The 22,538-nt window shown below is 44.4% G+C and overlaps 1 protein-coding gene across 1 annotated transcript in view; it reads left to right on the top strand.

Moving 5' to 3' along the window:
- LOC138293254 (retinol dehydrogenase 8-like) overlaps window positions 1–19,659 on the top strand; it is an 88,295-nt gene extending 68,636 nt beyond the window's left edge. Inside the window, exons 5-6 of the mRNA XM_069232378.1 lie at window positions 14,700–14,883; window positions 19,087–19,659. Coding sequence (XP_069088479.1) covers window positions 14,700–14,883; window positions 19,087–19,320 — 418 coding nt within the window. The 3' untranslated portion in view covers window positions 19,321–19,659. The remainder of the gene's footprint in view (window positions 1–14,699; window positions 14,884–19,086) is intronic.
- The last annotated feature ends 2,879 nt before the right edge of the window (window positions 19,660–22,538 follow it).

Raw genomic sequence — 22,538 nt, forward strand, 5'->3', positions numbered from 1 at the left:
GCCTGCTTTCCCGCCGATTCATCCATGAGAATCAAAAGTGTCATTCTAGGGTCTGCATCAATGGTCCTGCCTATCACCTATGTCCACGGTGTGTGAAAAAAGGTTCCCAATTCTGTTTTACATCTAAGGCAGTTGGGGTCTAGACCCTGCTTACTTTTACTCAGCCTCATTGGACTACAGTAGACCCTATGTAAGTACTTCAGTTGAATAACCCTATGTAAGTACTTCAGTTGAATAAAGCAGAGTTTAGTGGATATCACCAGTGTCCTTGGGGCCATCTTTGCTTCTGTCCAATCAGCCTTGTACAAATGACAAACGTTTTGCACCCGCCTGTCTTGAAGTGCTATCATGGCGTTGGTAAAGTCTTAGTCCTGATAGCAGATAGTGTGACCTTTGACCCTGAGGAGTTATGAAGAAGGAGTTCGAGTAGAGAACCTTTGTGTGCTTCTAGTGGGTGTTGCAACTCCAGATAGCAATAAAATTGTGTGTGGTGCTTTCTGTAGGACTCTACCAGGTAGGTGAGGGGGTAGATGCGACTCCCTTCCTAAATATTTTTCAGCCTGGATATGCCATTTAGATCTCTCTAGGCCCTGGTTCTCTACAGAGCTTTATGAAGAACGAAAGCTTATCATAATATATGAGAAAGGATGGAGAAAAGCGCCATCCTTCCTGAGTATGACTAAGCGTTGCAAAGTGAGTAAACAATATAAAGACCAAATCCTCCTGTATCAAAGCCCTTGTGAAGTTCGCAAAGAATAGACTGAATCACCTGTTCAAGGTTATTGCACAGTCTACTAACCCAGCTATCACTTAGACTCCTAAGCCATACATGGGCCGTTGCTATGACTTTGTGGATTTCTTTGATTAAAAAAATTTGAGACATTAACATTCCCTTGAAACGGTTGAGTACCTACTGTGCAAAGCAATACAATCATCATCATATTTCTCTCCAGTCTCCGAGCAGGACCTACTACGAACTATCTCCAAAATAAAACCCTCAAACCATTTTCAGGATGCTATTCCAGGATCTATAAGCAAATCTCTTGCCACAAACCTACTCCCCATATGGCCCACCTTGGTCAATTTCTCTCTCAATCAGGGCCTCTTCTCTGAATGGCTAAAAATGAATCAAATCACCCCACTCTTTTAAAAAACGAAACTCTTGATCCAGAGAAGCTGCAGAACTACCGCCCACTCTTCACACTCCCATTTTTAGGCAAAGTCATCAAAAGCTGTGCAGTGTCCCAAATGGCTTCACACATCCAAACAGACAATCTCCTAGACACTCTCCAATCAAGTTTCCTCCAAGGTCACAGTACAGAGACTGCAATCTTCCAAATAGTCAATGACTCCCTTAGAATCCTTGACTCCGGCAACTCCTGCCTCCTGGATTCACCCACCACATTCAACACTGTCAACCATCATGACTTCCTTCGTATTCTTGAAGTACGCATGGAATATGGAGTTACGGTTCTCAACTGGTTTTCTTCTTACCTATTCAACCATTCCCAAATTGTGAAAATAGGCAACTCATTCTCAAGACCAGTCAGTGTTCACCGAGGTGTCCACCAAGGTTCGATTCTATTCCCAACCCTCTTCAACCCCTACCTAGAACTACTGCGTGTGATTCTCAGAAACTCTAGGATTCTCTTCCACCTCTGTGCCGAAGATACCCAAATATACTTGAAAATCTCATCCCTCGAGGATGTTGCACTTCTTTCATAAACACTCTTAAAGATTCAAAACTATATGTCCAACCACCATTTAAAACTCAACTTAACTAAACAGAATTTCTTTTGATCTCACCTCCGAAAGCTAAAACCCCTGTACAAGATTGGATGGCCAGCTTTCCAATTTTAATAGGCTGCCATGCCATTGTCACGAGTGCCAAATCACTCAGCATCATCCTGGACAATGGTCTTAATCTTCACAGCCACATAGCACCATGCCCAACCGCACACAACATCACCTTAGGCAGCTTTGGGGCATCAGACAAATGATTCCGGAACAAGACCTCAAAACAGTGGGGCAGTCTCTCGTTCCCTCTAGACTAGACTATGGAATTGCCCTTCTCTCAGGCATTACCACAGTTCACTTAGGACCACTGAGAGCAACACTACATGCCACAGCATGCTTCCTTTTAGGTCTCCAGAACTTTGACCACATCTCCCCTGCCCTGCTTAACCCTCTAATGGCTCTCCATTGAAGCGCGTGCCCAATTCAAAACAGCTTGTATCACCCACCAAGCGCTTCTCTCCTCCCCACCCTTCTATCTAAATGAGAAACTGAAAATCTCCAGACCAAATAGGGGTTGCAGAAATGCCCAATCCCTGCTCCTGGAAACCCCACCTTCAGACGAGAACAATACATGAATCAGTCCTTCTCTGGCAGCGCAACTAGAATCTGAAAATCTCTGCCTCCCTCACTCCGTCTAACCACCTGCCTAGCAACCTCCAAAAAGTACACAAGCTCCCTCTATTTGAGAGACATCTTGGTTAATTCACACTTGACCAGACTTATTTACTTTCTCCAATGCGCCCTGTTCTGCCTTCATTTAACTGTTTGTGTCCACTGCTCTATTGATGTAACTGTCTCTTGTGGTAACTCCTGTATACATATAATGATGTAAACATCCGAGTTCAACTACTATTATTGTAACCCTCTGTAACCCTGTATTCTGTGTTTTGTAAAGCACTCTAATGCCTTTGGGGCATGTCCGCGCTAAATAAAATTGCAAAAACAAATAATAAATCCCAAAGCTTGAAGCCTTTTAGCTTAACGGTGTGATCCAACCAAGAACCCTCCAAGAGTGGTGTTTTGGCTGTCGGGACCCTGTCCTAGTGGATCCGCCAGAGGGCGTGGTGCCAACACACCAGGGTTTTTGCAGTGATCAGGTGGGAGGACTGAGTGTATGCTTGGCCCGTACAGCAGCCGCAGCATGCTCTGTTGTTCAATGCATTGTAAATCCACCCCTGCCATTGGGTCATCCCGGTTAAAGAACCAATCATTTATGGGAAGGTTGTGACTTGCCCAGTAGAATAATGGAATGTCCATTATGTCCAGATCTCCTTTATTCAGTGGAAGGACACATTTCCTGCATGAGATGCATGGTTGCTCTTCTGCCTACAGAAATAGCAGTAGCAGAGTGCGTATGGATTGAAAAAAGGATTGTTTGTGGGGTATATTTTGCAGGGTGTAAAATACCTGGGGGAGAGAAAGAGATAATTTTATACTTTGGCCTTCCTGCCTGCTACATTAAGCAGCAATGCATTCTGTGTGTTAGTGCCGTGTTTTAGTCCAGTGAGCAGTGGTGCGAGGACCATGGCCCACACCCGCTGTTTATCGAGGGTCGCCTTAATGAACAAATATCTAGGATGATCAGTGTCCTGGCTCACAGGCATGCAGTGCTGATAGTTGGAGTGGTCTCCAGGGACCAGGAAGTATGTAGTCTTTATTCAATTTACTAATAAGCTGGAGGCCTCTCCATAGATTTGCAACATGTCCATAAGTTGAGATAGCGATTGTGTTCAAGGGCTAGTTGGCTGGCCTCCTGTGTGAGCTACAGGGCACAACAAGCTCCTGAACACTTGAACCCTGTACCTGCCTCTGCTGGAGTGAGCCCTAACCTCCGTAGTGGTGCCCTCAGGTCTTTGACCCTTGGAAGTGGTGTTGGTGGCACTGCCTCATGCCTAACTCTAAAAGTTGGAATTTAGAAACATTTTCAAGAACTGAGAACCAACAGGAGAATGGGACTTATCTGCAAGTTGATACGATGGAGGTGCATCTCTGGTGGGGTTGACTTTGCCACAGCTCCCGCTATGTTCTTCTTTGCAGCAGCAAATCCCTTTCAGATGGACCTCTCAATGAAGGTATCTGGCATCATGAAACCCTTTTTGGCTACAGTCTACAGCCTTATCTCGCTGAACTGATCCTACCTCTGAAAAATCTTCTAATTCCAAAGGTAGAAATCTTCACCGTAACCTTGTCGAGCAACTCCCCAATGATGGTGACCCCTTTTTGGACTCAGCCTGCTGCCTCGTCCCACTGAAGACTCTACCTTCTCCAGGAAACCTTCAACAATTTTTGTAAGACAGAAGGTAAGCCGAGAAAAGGCCCAATCCACCCCTTGTATCCGATCCGCACTCCCATGGGGTCAGCCTTACCTTTTTACTATGACAAACTTACAAATTCATAACTCTGGTTCTAATGATTGGATTTCATTTGTTCTGGTGTCATTTTATTGATTAAAATGTATTCTAGGTTTCTAAACTGGGCTTTTTCTTATGTTATATTTTCACTTTATTACTGTTTGTTTGATGTATCAATACTTTACCCATTGCGTCTAAGTCAGTGATACTCAAAGTATGGCCCAGGGGCCGCATGAGGCCCTCCTGAACTTTACATGAGGCCCCTTGTTAAACAGCAGCACTAGGCTGCTGTTTACTTTAAAAAGCACTAAAACTCATAAAGATATTAAATAAACGGCAATCATTTATTTACAGTTGAACGGAAATTAAAAACAAAATGCATAGAACCTGTCCTGCACGACTTAACTTGAAGAACACCTTCATTTTTAGACATCTTACTAACGTGTAAAAATATGATAAACTCCCTTCAAAATTCAAAAAATTGTGTTTCATTAACATGCAGAAGTGTTTCACCTTAGTACATCAGATGATAAAAGTGCACTGTGATTTGTTTTGTGACAGTTTTCAAACATAAATTTCGAAACATTCATTTCTTCCCCCCCCCCCACTATTACAACAATGCTAGTAGGCAAAATGAAATAAAAAAGTTGCCTACGATCACACAATTTGGTTAAGTGGGGAAGTCAGGCTTGCTCCCAGTTGCAATTCAACCACTAGGTGCACATGCATTGCTTCCTCTACACCCACCTTACACTTCCCATGCCCCGACCACCATCCTCCTGGCATCAATGTGGCCCTGTGTCACACCACAGACAGAACGTTTTGGGACCTGGGCAAATGTTTGCGAGTACCATGGTCTAAGTTATGCCTGGCTCTTTTTGTGCCGAGCTACTAGAGCGACGTTACTCAAAGTACGGCCCGTGGGCCGCCAGCGGCCCCACGGACCTACCTTGGCGGCCCGCGAGCCGTACTTTGAGTAACGTTGCTATATAACAACCCAAATGAAATGGTTTGATTTCAGATTTTTAACTTATTTAGAGCATTTTTAAATGTATATTGACCATTTTAGTGAATATTTGAAGTTTTAATAGTGTTGCACTTTGTAATAATTCTTACATTTTATTGTATCTTGTCTCGTCTGTTATTGATTTTCCTCATTGTGATGTCTTATTTTTCGTTTGTTTTTAATGTGGACCTCCTAGGAGTTCCAAATCATGAAATTAATAAATTAAGCATAACATTAGTTAAGGAACATAGGTGCTGACTGACATTTGTGTCAAGCTGTTGGCGCTGTGTGCAGATGGCGCAGTGTGTGTTACTGGGGTAGGGGTGAGAACAGATGGCGCTGTGTGCAGATGGCGCAGTGTGTGTTACTGGGGTAGGGGTGAGAGCAGATGGCGCTGTGTGTGTGCGCTGTGTGTGTGTTACTGGGGTAGGGGTGAGAGCAGATGGCGCTGTGTGCAGATGGCGCTGTGTGTGTTACTGGGGTAGGGGTGAGTGCTGATGGCGCTGTGTGCAGATGGCGCTGTGTGCAGATGGCGCAGTGTGTGTTACTGGGGTAGGGGTGAGAGCAGATGGCGCTGTGGGCAGATGGCGCAGTGTGTGTTACTGGGGTAGGGGTGAGAGCAGATGGTGCTGTGTGTGTGCGCTGTGTGTGTGTTACTGGGGTAGGGGTGAGAGCAGATGGCGCTGTGTGCAGATGGCGCTGTGTGTGTTACTGGGGAAGGGGTGAGTGCTGATGGCGCTGTGTGCAGATGGCGCAGTGTGTGTTACTGGGGTAGGGGTGAGAGCAGATGGTGCTGTGTGCAGATGGCGCAGTGTGTGTTACTGGGGTAGGGGTGAGAGCAGATGGTGCTGTGTGCAGATGGCGCAGTGTGTGTTACTGGGGTAGGGGTGAGAGCAGATGGCGCTGTGTGTGTGCGCTGTGTGTGTGTTACTGGGGTAGGGGTGAGAGCAGATGGCGCTGTGTGCAGATGGCGCTGTGTGTGTTACTGGGGTAGGGGTGAGTGCTGATGGCGCTGTGTGCAGAGGGCGCTGTGTGCAGATGGCGCAGTGTGTGTTACTGGGGTAGGGGTGAGAGCAGATGGCGCTGTGTGCAGATGGCGCAGTGTGTGTTACTGGGGTAGGGGTGAGAGCAGATGGCGCTGTGTGTGTGCGCTGTGTGTGTGTTACTGGGGTAGGGGTGAGAGCAGATGGCGCTGTGTGCAGATGGCGCTGTGTGTGTTACTGGGGTAGGGGTGAGTGCTGATGGCGCTGTGTGCAGATGGCGCTGTGTGTGTTACAATGTTTTGAAAAAGGGGGCGGGGTGGTTGTTCCCCCTCTAAGCCCTGCCCCCTCTAAGCCCCCCCTCCCCTCCCCTCCCCTCCCCCGCTGTCACTTCAGTGCGGCCCTTGGCCGCAAACCATACTGCAATTTTGGCCCCCGAGAAAACGTTTGTGAGTACCCATGTACTAGAGGGTCAAGCACAGGTTAATTTAGTGACTTATTGTCAGTCAGTCAATCAGGATTCATTAAGCAGGGCCATTCACCTGAAAGGGTATCCAGGCGCTTGCAGGTCCCAGAGGCTCATTCGAACAGCAAGGTCTGGAGGGCCCTTCAGAATTCCAGAAGTGAAGTGATTGTCCGGAGTTGTGAGGGAAGGCAGTTACAGGTCTTTGCTGCGATGTGGCAGAAGGAGCACCCTACACTTCTGCTATGATAGATGCAGGGAGTATGGGCAAGGGATAGGGAAGCAGAGCATAGACTCCTCGACGGTTGGTAGCAGTTCAGGCAGTGGTTGATATAGGTGGGACCTTGGTTGTGTACAGCCTTGTGTGCTTTGGGCAGCAGCTTGAATTGGCATCTCTTCTGTACTGGGAGCCAGTGGAGTTGCCTAAGATGGGGTGTGATGTGGGTTCAGCAGGGAAGATAGAGGATGACCTTGGCTGCAGTGTTCTGTATAGGCTGAAGTCTCTTTAGAAAGTATGCAGCAATTCCTACTTAGAGAGCTTTGCCTCTAGGGCCTGTGTCACGGTGCGTCATGTGTGCAAGTTCTTACGTAGCATGCATAGGGTGAGGAAGAAGGTGAAGGAGACAGTGTTCATCTGTGATTTCATGAGCTTTTTGTCAATGATGACTTTGAGGTTTCTGGCGAGGGCGGAGGGATGTGTGAGGGTCCTAGGACTGATGGCCGCCAGGAGTCATTCCATGCGTTGCTGTTGTTGCTGAAGATCAGTACTTCCATCTTGTCTAGGTTCAGCTTCATCAAATCAGCTATGCTTGTCATCCATCTGTGAAAGCTGGTTCTGGTGGTGGTGGGGTTGTCGGTGAGTGAGAGGATGAATTGGATGCTGTCTGTGAAGGAAATTATGTTGAAACCGTGGAATCTGACGATGTTGGCCAGCAGAGTCATAAATGCTTGAAAAGCGTGGGTCTGAGGGATAAGCCCTGGGGGATACTGCAGGTGATATCCTTAGGTTTGTAGGTGAAAAGTGGCAGGCGGATCCTCTAGGTTGTTTCGAGCACTGTGTGGTGGAATACAGTGTTGAAGACTGCCGCAAGGTTGAGGAGGATCAGCACTGCTGTTTCTCCTTGGAAGAGAAGGGTTTGGATTTCATTGGTTGTTCCAATTAGGCCAATCTCTGTGCTGTGTTTGCTGGGGAAGCCAGATTGGGAGGCGTTGAGTAGCCAGTTCTGCTCCAGGTGTGTCATTAGTTGGTTGTTGGTGACAATTCCCAGTACCTTCGAAGGAAATGGGAGCAGGAAGATTGGCTGGTAGTTTTTGAATTTGCTGGGACCTGCTCAGAGATTTTTGAATAGTGGTCTGACTTAAGGGTGTTTCCAGGCATGGGGAAATCTTGCGGTGGTGATCAAGGTTTTGAACAGGGTGGTGAGTTCCTGCCCGATCTTTTGGTTCCCGAGATAAAAGATGTGGTGCAGGCATGGGTCTGTGACAGCTCCCGAATGGATGGATTTCATGGTGGAGGTGATTTCCTGGGTGGGAAGGAGGTTCTAGGTGTTCAGTCTGTAGGTGGTGCGGTTGGTCCTCTTCAGCTGTTTGCTGTCCTATTTTGCTGTGTTGAGTTTTTAAATGTACCAGCTGGCCTTTTTGCAGGATTTTCTGTGGTTGTTGCTCTTGATGGGGACGATGCTGCTGGCGCAATTGGTGATCCAGACGTTGAAGTTCTTAACTCCCTGTTCAAAGTTGGTGGCGGTACTGGGTTTGAAGGTGTAGAGGGTGTCCATCCACATGGTGTCTGAGATTGTGTTCCACCTGCAGTGCGGGGCGCTGGTCATCTTGGGGGTGGTGGTGAAGGGGCGGGAGATGCTTAAGTGGACGATGGGGTGATGAGTCCATGTGACTTTTGTGACGTGGCTGGAGGTGAAGACTGGGTCCAGCGTGTGTTTTGCGGTGTGCGTGGGGTCATGGACAGTCTGGGTCAATCTGAGGCTGCTCATACTGTTGAGGAGGCGTGTGGTGTTATTGTCATTGGGGTAATCAATGCGGAAATTTAGGTCACCCAGGAAGATGTAGTCCTAGGAGTCCAAGGCTAGGGGAGTGATGAAGTCTGTGATGGTGTCGCAGAAGATGGAGCGCTAGCCTGGGGGTCGGTATCGGTATACGAGGATGCCTCTGATGGTTATCTTGTTGTCAATGTGGAGTTTGAAGTTGAGATGCTCCAGGTGAGTGGGGGTGTTGTTGGTGATTGTCGGTGATGGTGGTACACTGTATGGTCTCTTTGTGGATGATGGCTGTTCCTCCTCCTGGCTTGTTGGTGTGGTCTTGGTGAGTGATTTTACATCCATCGGCGATCGCTGTGGCAATGTCTGGGGTGGATGAGGGGTTGAGGTTCACCGTGACAAGGACTGTGTTTATTATTTGAGTGCGGCTTCGATCCTTCTCAACTAATAACCCAATTTCTTACAGTCAGGCATACCAATGTTTCCATACCTAGGTGACTGGCTAATTAAAGCCAGATGGCCAGAGGTGGTATTTCACCATCTGCAGTAAACACGATCCCTACTGTTCGAACTGGACACCACCCTACTCTACACCTTTCCTTCTCTTCAGAGAATTACCGACACCCGGGAAATGGTTCTCTCTTTCAAACACAGTGCTAGAGTCCCAGTTCTGAAGGTCCTTTGACTTAGGTTTGATGACTTCCTGTATTCTCCTAGTAATGCAGGCACATTGGCCCTTGAAGGTCCTGCTGTGTTGCCTCCGGAGACATTGGCTACAGTAAGAAAAGGACCAGTTGAACTCCATTGTAATCTGCTCCAGCACTGCTGCGGAAGTGGCTTGGTGAGGGAACGAGCCAAACCTGAATTGCGGAATGGCCATCCCTCCTCCTTTGGCCGTGGATACAGTAGTGTGGGGAGCTCATCAGGAGATCAGAGCCCTCTGGTCTCTGAGGAACAGGTTCTCGATATAAGCCAATTGGAACTGCAAACAATTTGGCTAGCGTACAATGCCTTTTTCCCCTCCATCCAAGGTCAGTACATCCAGATGTTGATGGTCAATAGCACAGCAATCTGTTATGTTAACAAGAAAAAGAAAATAGGATCTCACCTCCTTTGCCTGGAAGCATTGAGACTGTGGTCTTGGGCACCCCGTCAAGGGATATGGTTAACAGCCAATCACCTAGGCAGGACTGTAAATGTCTGAACTGGTGCTAGGTTAATGAGTAGATCCAGGGCTCTGATTAATTTGATCTGTTCAAGGACATTCCTGCAAAAAATTTGGACTTGAACATGGTGCCACTGTATATATGCCATCGTACCCCTTCCTCTGCATCCCCTTCAACATAAATCTGATGAGCCAAATATGCCAAATATGGCATGCAATCTGATTGGAGTTCCAATGCAGAGGAACTTTGTAACTATTCTCCTTTTGTTTAGTGCATACTGAGACCTTTGCAGCACTTAAGCATACTGTATATAGATCTGTAAAACTTAGGTGAGGCATGCATTGAACCGCATTCGGAAGCAGTGACCATCCACTCTGTTTTTTTTTGGTTCTGAATTGGAATAGTTAATGGAAGCAAATAAAATCCACCCAAAATGCTTTAGGCACCCAAATAATAGAATAAATGTGCTATGAAAATGTGTTCTTTTGAGTCACCTCTTCCTACTGTTGCCATTCCTTATAGATGTCGCTCTTCTCTCATTTCCATCTCTTCCCTAGTTTATGAAAATCTTTGGTGCCATCCATACTGTGTCTGGGTAACTTGTTAATAGTGAGTTGTCAGGAAACATTGATCTTGTTGACTGCCAATCTGGAACCGCATCTCAATCCTTCAATGATATGGTTTGGAAGACACACTGTGCCTTGAGGGAGGGAGTGAAGAAGATATTGGTGCCTATGTGCACTTGAACTTGCAATGACTGCATGCAGCACCTGTTTGTAGTATGTCAATCCATTGCCACCAGGGAATCACACAGAAGATGGGACCATCTCTCCAACCCTGCTGGGCTCTAAGCTTTTTCCCAGACATACAGTCATGTAGGAGGAGAGGTTTTGTTCTTTTTCACAGTGCAGCCTTATCTAATCTAACTTCGACATGCTGGAGATCGGGATCCACTTTCTACCCTGCCTGCACCTCCCAGGTGATTCTTACTCTACAGCAGGAGCATGATAATCCATGCTTGGTCACTGGAAGTATGCCATGTGGCACAAAATAGTAGTAATGATTTTATTACTACCAATTCCCAAGAATCTTTGATGGATGTAAGCAAAATTGGAATGGTATAAGGATTCGGCTCCTTGTTAGGAACATTCAGCCCTTGATTAGTGAATAATTGGACCCTAACCACAGTCTAGTATTAAAGGCATTGCATTTACTCTTTATAAATCACTGACCAGCCAATAAATTACGAACCCCAAGGTTTACCTCTAGCTGACTACAATCTAACTTCCCTCTCTACAGCTAAACCTCTCATCTCCTGGAAAGGCAGCAAGGTTGTTTCTTCACACTTTTGACTGATCAAAGATCCCCCAGTGTGTCCAAATTATTTCTAATTATGTTTCGGTTTTAAATAGCATTTGCTAATGTAGTCTTACAGCTTTGCTATGGTATAAATATCAAATGCAACCATTAAATTCCTGTGATACAAGTGGTTAGCCCCATAAGGATCCAAACATGTAACCTGACAACCCTTGAGCATTTATCCTTATGTCTGGTGAAAAAGCAGACATAGAGATTAAAGATCTCTGGCAAAGAGCCCATTTGAGGGGCGTGTTGGGTATTGCAGTGCCCACCCATCAAAGAGCATGACCCGATGATGAAGCATGCCACTTCGGTTGGTGAGTGTCTGTACATTCTGTAAAGAATGCCCCCAAACAACCTGAATAGTCCATTCACTATAATATAGTCCAATAAGACCATTAGAACCAGGTTTTATTACCTAGATATGACAGACATATTTTTGTAGCATACATGTTGTATTGTGTTACAGTCATTCTGCAATACTTTTTTACCCTTTTGTCAATGCTCCCAAGAGCTTTTTAAGCCATTCACTCCAAGTTTCCCAACCGTTATAGTTTAAACTTCAAAAGTGCATGTTGGTTGAGATGTAATTTATTTGTTTTGAAAAAAGGTGAGCAATGGTGCTGCGTATGAAGGCCAGAAGTGTGTTCCAGTCTTGATGAGTCAGCTTGTAAGCATGTCATACCCATGTCGTGGAAAGCCAAAGATGTATGAGGATAGATTCACAAGCTGCATTTAGAAAAACATTAGGTTTATGGCCTTTCTTGGGTCCTGAGCATGGGAAAAACTCAGACTTTATTTCGCTTCTGAATTCCAGATAGATGATTGTGGTGGTCCTTTTTTAGGGTCGAGCCTGCGTTGCATGCGCTCGCGCATGCGTATCACTGCGAGACGCTTTAGTGTTTAGAAAAGGGCTCGGAGCCCTGTTGACGTCACGTCAGTGTTTTTCATTGGTACGTGGGCTTGCCTAATAAAATCTGCTTGCTTTCATTAGTCGAAGGCATGCATAAGTCATGCCTTTTCCGGTGGCTAGCCCTCCTTGAGCGCATCGACCAAGTACAGAAAACATGCGAGGCTCGCTGTTTTCTGTCCGGCTCGTGGACTACTTTTTCTCTAATTTACTAGCGCGATTTCGCTTGGCAGAAGTCGAGCGCTTTACATAGTTAATTGCACTTTTTCGGGTTACGTACATAAATGCACTTTTGACGATAGGTGAAAAGTCGGGTTAGGAGCTAACAATGCTATCAATGCTCTAACATGAGCAAACGCGAGACCCGTTGCATTGCAAATGCTTGTTTTATTTGTAAATATATTCCATAGCTTGCACATCTGTACTGAAAAGCAGCTACCTCATAAGTGGTTTCTTGAAAAGGAGGATGTATCAAGAGTGGGGGCATTCTTGATTTGAGGTTTCTTTTGTTGTTGTATATTTTGAGTCTGGATTGAAAGAAGGTTGGCTCCCAGGCAATGGTTGTCTTGTGTGCACGGCAGAGGGCTCTGAACGACATTCTTTGTGCCACTGATAACCAATATACAGCATTGAGAGAAGGGTTAAAATTGTTCTTTCTGTTTAGGTTTAAGTAATAACTGACTGTAGCCTACTGAATTCTTTGTAGCTTTGCAATTCATTTTGCAAGTGAGTTCAGTGTATACTCAGTGTGCATTATCTAGCCATAATACCACTGGGGCAGTAAAAGCTGTATTCTAAGTGAGAGCCTTGGGAAGTATAAATTCTATTGTAGAATTCTCGTGGTGTCGAATGAGTCTTTCAGCAGTTTCTTGTCTTGGAATTTAAGAGAGCGGTTGGAGTCTATGATCATGTGGAGGATTTTAACTTCAGTACATGTAGTTGGCAGCTCTTACATTTTATAGGACTCAGAGGATATGGGGTTATGATGTTACTCCAAAACACTCGTGAATATTTCGTTTTTGAAGATTTACATTAAAGAGGATTCTCCAGCATCCATTGTTCCACAGCCAATAGACATTCTCTGAGCCTAGAAATCTTGACTTCTGAGGGCTGTTCCGATTTCAAGATGATCTAAGAGACCTGTCAGCATAACAATAACTGGGGATTAAATTACAACACAAGAACGGGAAGAAGGACTAGGTTAAGTATGTTTTATATTTTACCTAGCCCCTTTCCTGTCCTTCTATTTTAATGCGTTTGATAAGATAATTGAAATGTTTTACAGTTAAAAGACTGACGCCCATATTTATGCTTTTTTAGCGCCGCATTTGCGTCATTTTTTGACTCAAAAGCGGTGCAAACTTACAAAATACCATTGTATTTTGTAAGTTTGGGCCGCTTTTCGACGCAAAATGCGGCGCTAAAAAAAGTATAAATATGGGCTTGAATGAGCAAAGTTTGGGTTGGGCATTCGTAGTGGCTTAATTTGATAGGGAAAGCATAATACAGGTGTCAGCACCTCCCTTTGAAAGAAAGCAAGATTAAAGGTTTGCAATTATTCAATTACTGGTTTGCTAAGACATCACAGCGTATCTGCATGTTTTACATTTATCAAAGTTCTGGAAGGGTATGAAATTATTTCATCATTCCCCACAAGGTGTGAGGACTTAAAAACGGTTAGTTCCTAAATACTGTTCTAACAAAATAACCTTAACTATGGTGTGGGTACTTGCTAAACGCAAGAAAATATCCAGGGTATTCGCATAAACCTTTTTACTCTTACTGGATTCCTGAATTTCAAATTCTAAGTTAAGTGCAAATTGACCATGGAGCCAGGGTTTTCCCCCAGCCAAATACCTATGAGTATTTTGTTGAGTAATGTGTATGAAGAGATCAGTGCAAAAAGTAGAATAGAAGGCTTAAACCGCATGTAATGCTCTATTCTGACAGCCACAATTTGGAACCGACTACTAAACATGCACATGACACTGAAGCGACTATGTCTTATCAATATTTCCGTAAGTGGTTTCCACAGTCAGTATTTCTGTCCCAGTCATAATGAGGGCCTAAGGGCATAATTTCGAATTTGGTAGCGTGGACGCCCAGGCATAAACCAGCGGGGCTTCCATGCCACCTCATTAAGAGGTGAGAAAGTTCCAAGTTTAAACCTGCCTCTCAGCTGGCATAACCCTCTGACCAAGAGGCTACTCGTAGTGATGGTAGACCCGCCATATTTCCGATGGGGTGACGGTCACTAGATTTTTTGTGCGTCACTGTCATTGTTTTTTTGTTTCAAGAAAAAAACCTCTAATTTTTTAAGGTTGTTTCTTGAGAATAAAATGTTTTTGCAGACTGGATGCAACAAATATGGCACCCATTGGGAATAGCTCAGTGCCTTCAGTGAAGCCCTCCCACCATTGGCCGTTGGTACAGAATAGCGCTCACTGCATAGTCCAGCTTTCAGGTGGCTGGAGCGAGTTTCTGAGGGATAAAGTGATTTTTTTTCTGGCTCAGCAATCGCTTATCCTCTTCCCTTGTGAAAATTTCTCACTAATGTACATACCTAATGTGTGTTATTATGAAGTAGTTCATATGTTTGATTATATGGTGTACTGGGTGCAATTGAAAGGGGGCATATTTGCATTGTGGTAATGTTATGTCCTTCCTTCCAAATAGGATTAGCCTTATTGAACCGGGCCCTGTGGTCACCGAGTTTGAACAGAAAGTTTTTGAAGATGGAATGAAAATGGACCTTTCTGCAGCAGACAAAGAGACAGCCGACATGTTCACTGATGTCTACCTGAAGAATTATAAGCAGATATTCCAAAGCTTGGGCCAGAGTGCTGAAGAGGTGGCAGAGGTATCTCTGTGCAATGTTGGAGTGTTTCTCAAAATATTTCAATGATATTTTAGAAGGATAATTAATAGAGACTGCATTGTATATTTCAGCACCTAAAATGCTATTATACTCCGTGTTGTGTGTTATAGTTTCTTATTTTATGTACAGAAAGTGGATATCTACTGGGCACTAAGGCCCATAATTTATACTTTTTTAGCGTCGCATTTGCGTTTTTTTTACAATATATTTTGTAAGTTTGTGCCGTTTTTGCTTAAAAAAAAGAACGTGAATGCGGCGCTAAAAAAGTATAAATATGGGCCTTATTGTGTTTGAAAGTAGCCTCGTGTTAGACACCTATACAGGGTGGGTGGTATGTAGAAAGATGAGATAGGTCAAGTACACGACAGAGCTACTTTAACTGTAGACCCTTGGTAACTTCTAGGTGCCTCCAAATCCACCAAAATGAGTTTCACACGCTTCGCTCTGCAGTTGCACTGTTGCTACCAAGTGTATCGGCCCTTTGCACAATCTTTCCTCTCCTTTATATTTTCTAAGAAGCTCTGTGCTCCATTAGGGCACTCCGCCATCTCTTGTACATCAGTCTGAGCTCAGCAGAATCCCATAGTGCACCTGCAAATCACAGTTTCAGTAGCTCCCTTCTGATATTCGAGAATAGTTATTTCGTTTTTCACTCGGGGGTCTTTACTGCACAAATCATGTAATGACAACTAGAGGCCAGATCTAACATTGTTATTCGCCAGCCAGAGATGTGCAATTTACACACTAACTGATCTGTGAATGGGAATGCATTTTGCAATATGACACCTGTACTAATAGGTGCATCACAAATTGTCTAATTAATATTGATTAGGGAGGCAATTTTGAAGTCCCCTGCAAATAGAGTATCACGTTCACATTTTATGGCACTCCAGTTTGATTTAAAATGTTTCCTGTAGGCTACTAATTTCTCTTTTCGAATTTATTTCGCTAAATAAAATATTTGCTGTTTCGAAAACTAGGAATGAACGTGCTGCAAACTACATAAGTGTGCTTCTGTTTTGAGGGTACAATGTAATTTAGAATACTTCTTTTTTGCAAAAGTTTTTCCATCACCCTCTTATTCTCATCTGTTTTCCCCTGAGAAACGGGAGCCAATGTACTAAGCCAGTGGTTCCCAACCTTTTGACTTCTGTGGACCCCCACTTTATAATTGCTGGAACCCGGGGATCCCCACTAAATCATTATTGGAATCCAGGGACCCCCCCCTACTGAGTCATTAATAGGACGACGGTGACCCAGGCACAAACATTGTCGATGATGTGAACCCCAAAACAATAACAAAAATACAGAAACAAACATTCCATCAAACACATACACAAATGATAACATATTTTATTTAATTTGCGAGCAAATACAATAAAACACAAAAATTTTAATTTCAAGAGGAAGGTTCGAGCTTTTCTAAATTCAATTGAAGCCACACATCCTCCATACTATATTCTGTTTGATTAACCTCCACTGCTTCCACAAATCAATCTGAGCATAGTAATTTAATTTTAACCCTTCAATTTGTCATACCTTGATATTTACATTGCGTTTAAAAATTTTAAGTTGCACATTTAGCCACTTTATTTATATACACTTTATTAATCTGTTAATAGTTAATTTTCTAAGCAGTCACGGACCCCCTGAGGAGGCTTTGCGGACCCCCATGGGTCCCTGGACCACAGGTTGGGAACCACTGTACTAAGCCATTTAGCTAAACCAAACTTGCAATTTGCTAAATCATAGGGTTTTTGACCTGTGAATGGCTATTTACTATCAATTAAACCACCCATTCTGTGGTAAGTGGTGAACGAATAACCAATGAATTTAAAAATGGATACCAAATCGCAATTTGAAACCATTGGAAAGCTACTGACTTGTCGTAGGAGATGCTAACTCATTCGTAAGGGGTCCCTATTGGGACCTTTGTGAATGCTAAAAAAAGAAGAAAGTTTGTTGGGAATAGCAAAGGTTCAGATACTGCCAATTTTTAAACAAGTGTTCAAAAATGAAACTTTTAATTCTTTAAAAACAACAGTGTTCTATTTAAGGAAAACTGTCCGCATTTAAAAAAAAAAAAGTTTATGAAATGTAAATGTAATCACAGAAACGGTGGTCTAGCAGGCCATCATTCGTGTGATGACATCCAATCAGAGTAAGTTGCAATTTGCAACTTACCTCATTTATATTCATGAAGCAGATCAAATTGCGACCCACCGGAATAGTGGTTTTGCAAACTGACCTAAGAATTTATAGGTCATGTCACAAGATCTCATTTGTAAAATGTTGGTGTGTAGTTTGCAGCTACTTTGTGCTACTGTAATGTTAGTGCATCCGGCCGAGGGCTCCTTATAACCCACATAGCAGTCTTCCTTCAAAGTAGCGCAGTCACTTGGTCTAATGTTTCTTTTCTAATGGCCCATTGTGAGGAAATCACAGCTGTTAGTCCTCCCAGTCCTCATTTTAAGGACTTATTGTAGTTGTTCCTCAGATCCTTTCTTTTGAGGCTGTATGTATAGGTCCTTCACATTCCCTGTACACTTGAGCTAACCTGCAGGGGGACTATTTCTCAGAACAGGAAAATATTATATACTGCAAAATGGAGTTCACAATCCTAGGGGCAGAAAGTTCCACCTCTCCTATCTTTTTAATGGGGAGATCCGCACATATGTAAATTTACTACTTAGTAGTAAGTGTGGGATTTGCCAGGGTGAGTGACTAGAAACTGGTGAAGACTTGCTACTTAATGGCAGGGGTTTAGGGAGTAATAAGGCAGGGTTTAGGGAGGGCTAAGCAGGGGTTTAAGGAGGGGCAGATATCTAACCTCAAAAGTATTAGCCTATTGCTATTCACAAACAGCACTTCTAAAGTTACTACAGCCAAAAAAAGACCCACAACAGTAGTAAATGTATTCTAGCTCAGACCTGGAGTAAGTCCAAAACCACAGATGGCCAATCACTGGTACTGCAACACCCCTCCAGATAAAATATTGGATACAGGGACTTAAAACAGAACCCCTTTGGAAATAATGTTAAAATACTTTAATTTATTTTGACTTTTTAGAAATAGAAGGTAATTTAATGTTAAAAAATTAGATTTAAATCCAAAATGAATATGTTATGATAAAATATTTAAAAACTTATTTTGAATTTAGAAATAAATGTAACTATGGCATTAACAATAATAATGAAAATAATAAATTGATTTCAATTATTTACATAACTATTTTGTATTTTCTTCATACATAGCAAATAAATATGAACACATTTACTTTAGGGTGGAATTTTTTTAACATAAAACTTTGAAAAATATTTTAATTTAATTTAATAGTTTTAAAAATAATGAAGTATTTAATTCAAAATTAAGTTACTAATGCTGTGGCGTTTTTGTTGTGTTCTACACTGAAAAGAAACATATAAAACATTTTACATTAATATTTAACATACAAATATTTTGGCAATTTTCTTCCAAAGTTTGATTAAGTTTTTTATTTTCCCTATACTTTACCATGGGGCGATCTCTGCCTCGGTGGAGGAAAACTCCACCTCTTAAAAGTTACTAGTAGTAACATTACACTCGTAAATTTGGCCCTAACTCTGTTTTGGGGTGGTAATTGAATACCTGACAAAAAAGGAAGATTTACTATCTCTTTTTCTGGAAACAAGTCCCTGATTTTGATTTTGGTCAATATGCTGCTGGAGGAAACTCCTCTAGCTCCACCAATCACTCAAAGTTCAGGAGGAACTCCATCAAAAAATGGCAGGAGAATAGTGGCTAACCAGCCACCCGCTCTAGAGAATGTTAGCGAGACTAGGTATTATTGGTGTGGTCACTATCTCCCCAGATTGAAATCATATATTCAGCATCCATATTTGGTAGGTTTAATCCCATCTACCTATCCAACATGGACTTTGGCAGACTTTCTGCTTGGTATTCGTCCTTTCAAAATGGCCCCTCCCATTTTAAATGTTGCAATTTTGGTGAATTGGTGGAGAATATTATTATATATATAGTGAGTTTTTCTCTACTGCCTTGGTGGAGAAGGGGCATCTGCTACAGCGGTGGAAGGAAACTCAGCAAGTAAAACTCCACAACAGGCCTTGTTTATCGCTTTGAAAGAAGTCTTGGGATTTTAGTTGATTATGACATACTGTTAAACTGTGTTTCTCTCCTTCCTAGCACACTGTGAAGATAATTCTCCTGGACAATCCACCTTTCCGTCATCAGACGAACACTCTGTATACACCAATGACAACTCTGAAATATGCAGATCCAAATGGTGACCTACCTATTGACACTTTCTACAAGATGGTGTTCCAACATGACAAAGTGTTCAATGCCAGTCTTAACTTTATTAAACTTTTAAGATGGAGGAGTAAAAAAAGCTTTGATTTGGGGAAACCCAAACAGTGAGGAATAATTTAGAAATATTTGTATATCATATTAATTTGCAATTCTAAATATTTGACATCATTAACTCAAGAGAAACCATGTTTAGGTCGGAGCGATTTTTGCAAACTAACAGTTATTTTCTGGACATATTCAGTAAAACAAACACATGTAAATTTACATGTTTGTATTTGTATTTTTTCACTGGTTGATATTTAGTTACCTTAACTACCATTGCTGTGAATGTTAATTAATACACTGCACTCTGCTATGACATGCATGCTTAATTTGTTCATGTTATGTGGCTATTGTTCCAAATATAAATAAATGTTTCACTGTGCCCAAATGGCACAAAACACTTTATGTAATGAAATGAGCTCTACTTCTATTAACTTTGAATGTGTTTTGTACATTGAAGAATTTGCATGGGTCATTGATGTAAGGTCCTAGTGTCTATAACTTCCTTCCTCAGTGTCAGTGTCGTTTTGCCGCATTTGTGAGCCGATTTGTCATGCCCGCCTGTGCATTTTAGTGTCTTCCTATTTAGGCGAGTGTGTGCAAGCTTCCCTGCCTAAGTGACAGTGCATGTCATTGTATCAATATTTTATTTGGTCTTAGTGGGGAACAGAGATAATACCAGATGATGTTCGAGTAATCCAGTTAATCTTTCAGTAATTTTCAAAGATGTCTTCAGCAGTATTTTCATTCTTAAGACATTCTACAGTAATGACAAACAACTTACTTACCTTCAGTAATGCCTTATCTGGCAGAGACTCTATGTAGCCGCAGATATCTTACCTTTGAATATCCCCAGGCATCAGACTGGATCCGGAAGAGTTTTGAGCAGGACCCCTGCACGCTGGTAGGTAGCATCAGTTGGCTTTGCGTCGGCATCTTCCACTTCTAAAGTGACGTGCGCAGGACACACATAGGCACTACCCTAGTGCACTGATGCTAGTTACTTTCATGGCTTTCCACACCAGAAGCGCAGAGCCATGAAGAGAACTGACCCCCTGGGAAGGGCGTCCTTTATACTACAATCACCTCACAGTGCCTGGAAGATGGAAGGGTTGGTAAGGAATCTGCGGCTAGATAGTGCTGCTACCAATGGTAAGTAATTTGTTCGTATGATAGAGACTTATAGACACAAGTTCCTTATCTTAGAATAGACACCCAAGCAATGCCATCCCCAGAGGTGGGTCTTCGAAGCCATTTTAAATCAAAAACTCCTGCAGGACCGAACAGGCATAATGCCCATGGTGACAGACCTGACTGTGAGTCGTGTCATGTTCAAATCAAATCAAATCATTAACATTTATAAAGCGCGCTACTCACCCGTGCGGGTCTCAAGGCGCTAGGGGGGAAAGGGGGGGTTATCGCTGCTCGAACAGCCAAGTCTTTAGGAGTCTCCGGAAAGCGGAGTGGTCCTGGGTGGTCCTGAGGCTGGTGGGGAGGGAGTTCCAGGTCTTGGCCGCCAGGAAGGAGAAAGATCTCCCACCCGCCGTGGAGCGGCGGGTGCGAGGGACGGCAGCAAGTGCGAGGCCAGCGGAGCGGAGGGGGCGGGTGGGGACGTAGAAGCTGAGGCGTCTGTTGAGGTATTCCGGTCCCTTGTTGTGGAGGGCTTTGTGTGCGTGGGTGAGAAGACGGAAGGTGATCCTTTTGCTGACTGGGAGCCAATGCAGGTGTCTCAGGTGTGCGGAGATGTGGCTGTTGCGGGGTACGTCGAGGATGAGGCGGGCCGAGGCGTTTTGGATGCGTTGCAGGCGGTTCTGGAGTTTGGCTGTGGTCCCGGCGTAGAGGGTGTTGCCGTAGTCCAGGCGGCTCGTGACGAGGGCGTGGGTCACGGTTTTTCTGGTGTCGGCGGGGATCCAGCGGAAGATCTTACGGAGCATGCGGAGAGTGAGGAAGCAGGCGGAGGACACGGCGTTGACTTGCTTGGTCATGGTGAGAAGAGGGTCCAAGATGAAGCCGAGGTTGCGGGCGTGGTCTGCGGGGGTCGGTGCGGTGCCAAGGGCCGTGGGCCACCAGGAGTCGTCCCAGGCGGACGGGGTGTTGCCGAGGATGAGGACTTCCGTTTTTTCAGAGTTCAGCTTTAGGCGGCTGAGCCTCATCCAATCTGCGACGTCCTTCATACCCTCTTGTAGGTTGGTCTTGGCGCTGGCGGGGTCCTTGGTGAGGGAGAGTACAAGTTGGGTGTCGTCGGCGTAGGAGGTGATGATGATGTCGTGCTTGCGTACGATGTCGGCGAGGGGGCTCATGTAGACATTGAAGAGTGTCGGGCTGAGCGATGAGCCTTGAGGTACGCCGCAGATGATCTTGGTGGGTTCTGAGCGAAACGGAGGGAGGTAAACTCTTTGGGAGCGGTTAGCGAGGAAGGAGGCGATCCAGTCCAGGGCCTGGCCTTGGATCCCGGTGGAGCGTAGGCGGGTGATTAGGGTGCGGTGACAGACGGTGTCAAAGGCAGCCGAGAGGTCGAGGAGAATGAGGGCGACTGTTTCACCGTTGTCCATCAGGGTTCTGATGTCGTCTGTGACTGAGATGAGGGCGGTTTCCGTGCTGTGGTTGGTTCGGAATCCGGTTTGTGAAGGGTCGAGCAGGTTGTTGTCTTCCAGGAAGGTGGTCAGCTGTTTGTTGACGGTCTTTTCTATTACCTTGGCTGGGAAAGGTAGAAGAGAGATGGGGCGGAAGTTTTTCAGGTCGCTTGGGTCAGCCGTAGGTTTCTTTAGTAGGGCGTTGACTTCAGCGTGCTTCCAGCATTCGGGGAAGGTAGCAGAAGAAAAAGAAGAGTTGATGACGGTCTGGAGGTGCGGGGCGATGATGTCGTCGGCTTTGTTAAAGATGAAGTGCGGGCAGGGGTCCGAAGGGGCGCCGGAGTGGATAGAGTTCATGATGGATTTGGTTTCTTCCGTGTTGATGTGGGTCCAGTTGTTGAGGGTGATGTCCGGGGAAGCGGGTTCAGTGGTGTATGGTTGGGTCTGGTGTCCGAAGCTGTCGTGGAGGTCGCTGATCTTGCGATGGAAGAAAGTGGCGAGGGATTCGCACAAATCCTGTGAGGGCGTGACGGCGTTGGCGCTGGCGCTGGGGTTGGAGAACTCTTTGACGATGCTGAAGAGTTCTCTGCTGTTGTGGCTGTTTTTGTCTAGTCTGTCGGTGAAAAAGTTCCTTTTGGCAGTGCGGATCAGGTGGTGGTGTTCGCATGTAGCGTTCTTGAGGGCGGTCATGTTGTCAGCGGTGTGGTCCTT

The sequence above is a fragment of the Pleurodeles waltl genome, chromosome 4_2 (assembly GCF_031143425.1).
Source record: "Pleurodeles waltl isolate 20211129_DDA chromosome 4_2, aPleWal1.hap1.20221129, whole genome shotgun sequence".
NCBI lineage: Eukaryota > Metazoa > Chordata > Amphibia > Caudata > Salamandridae > Pleurodeles > Pleurodeles waltl.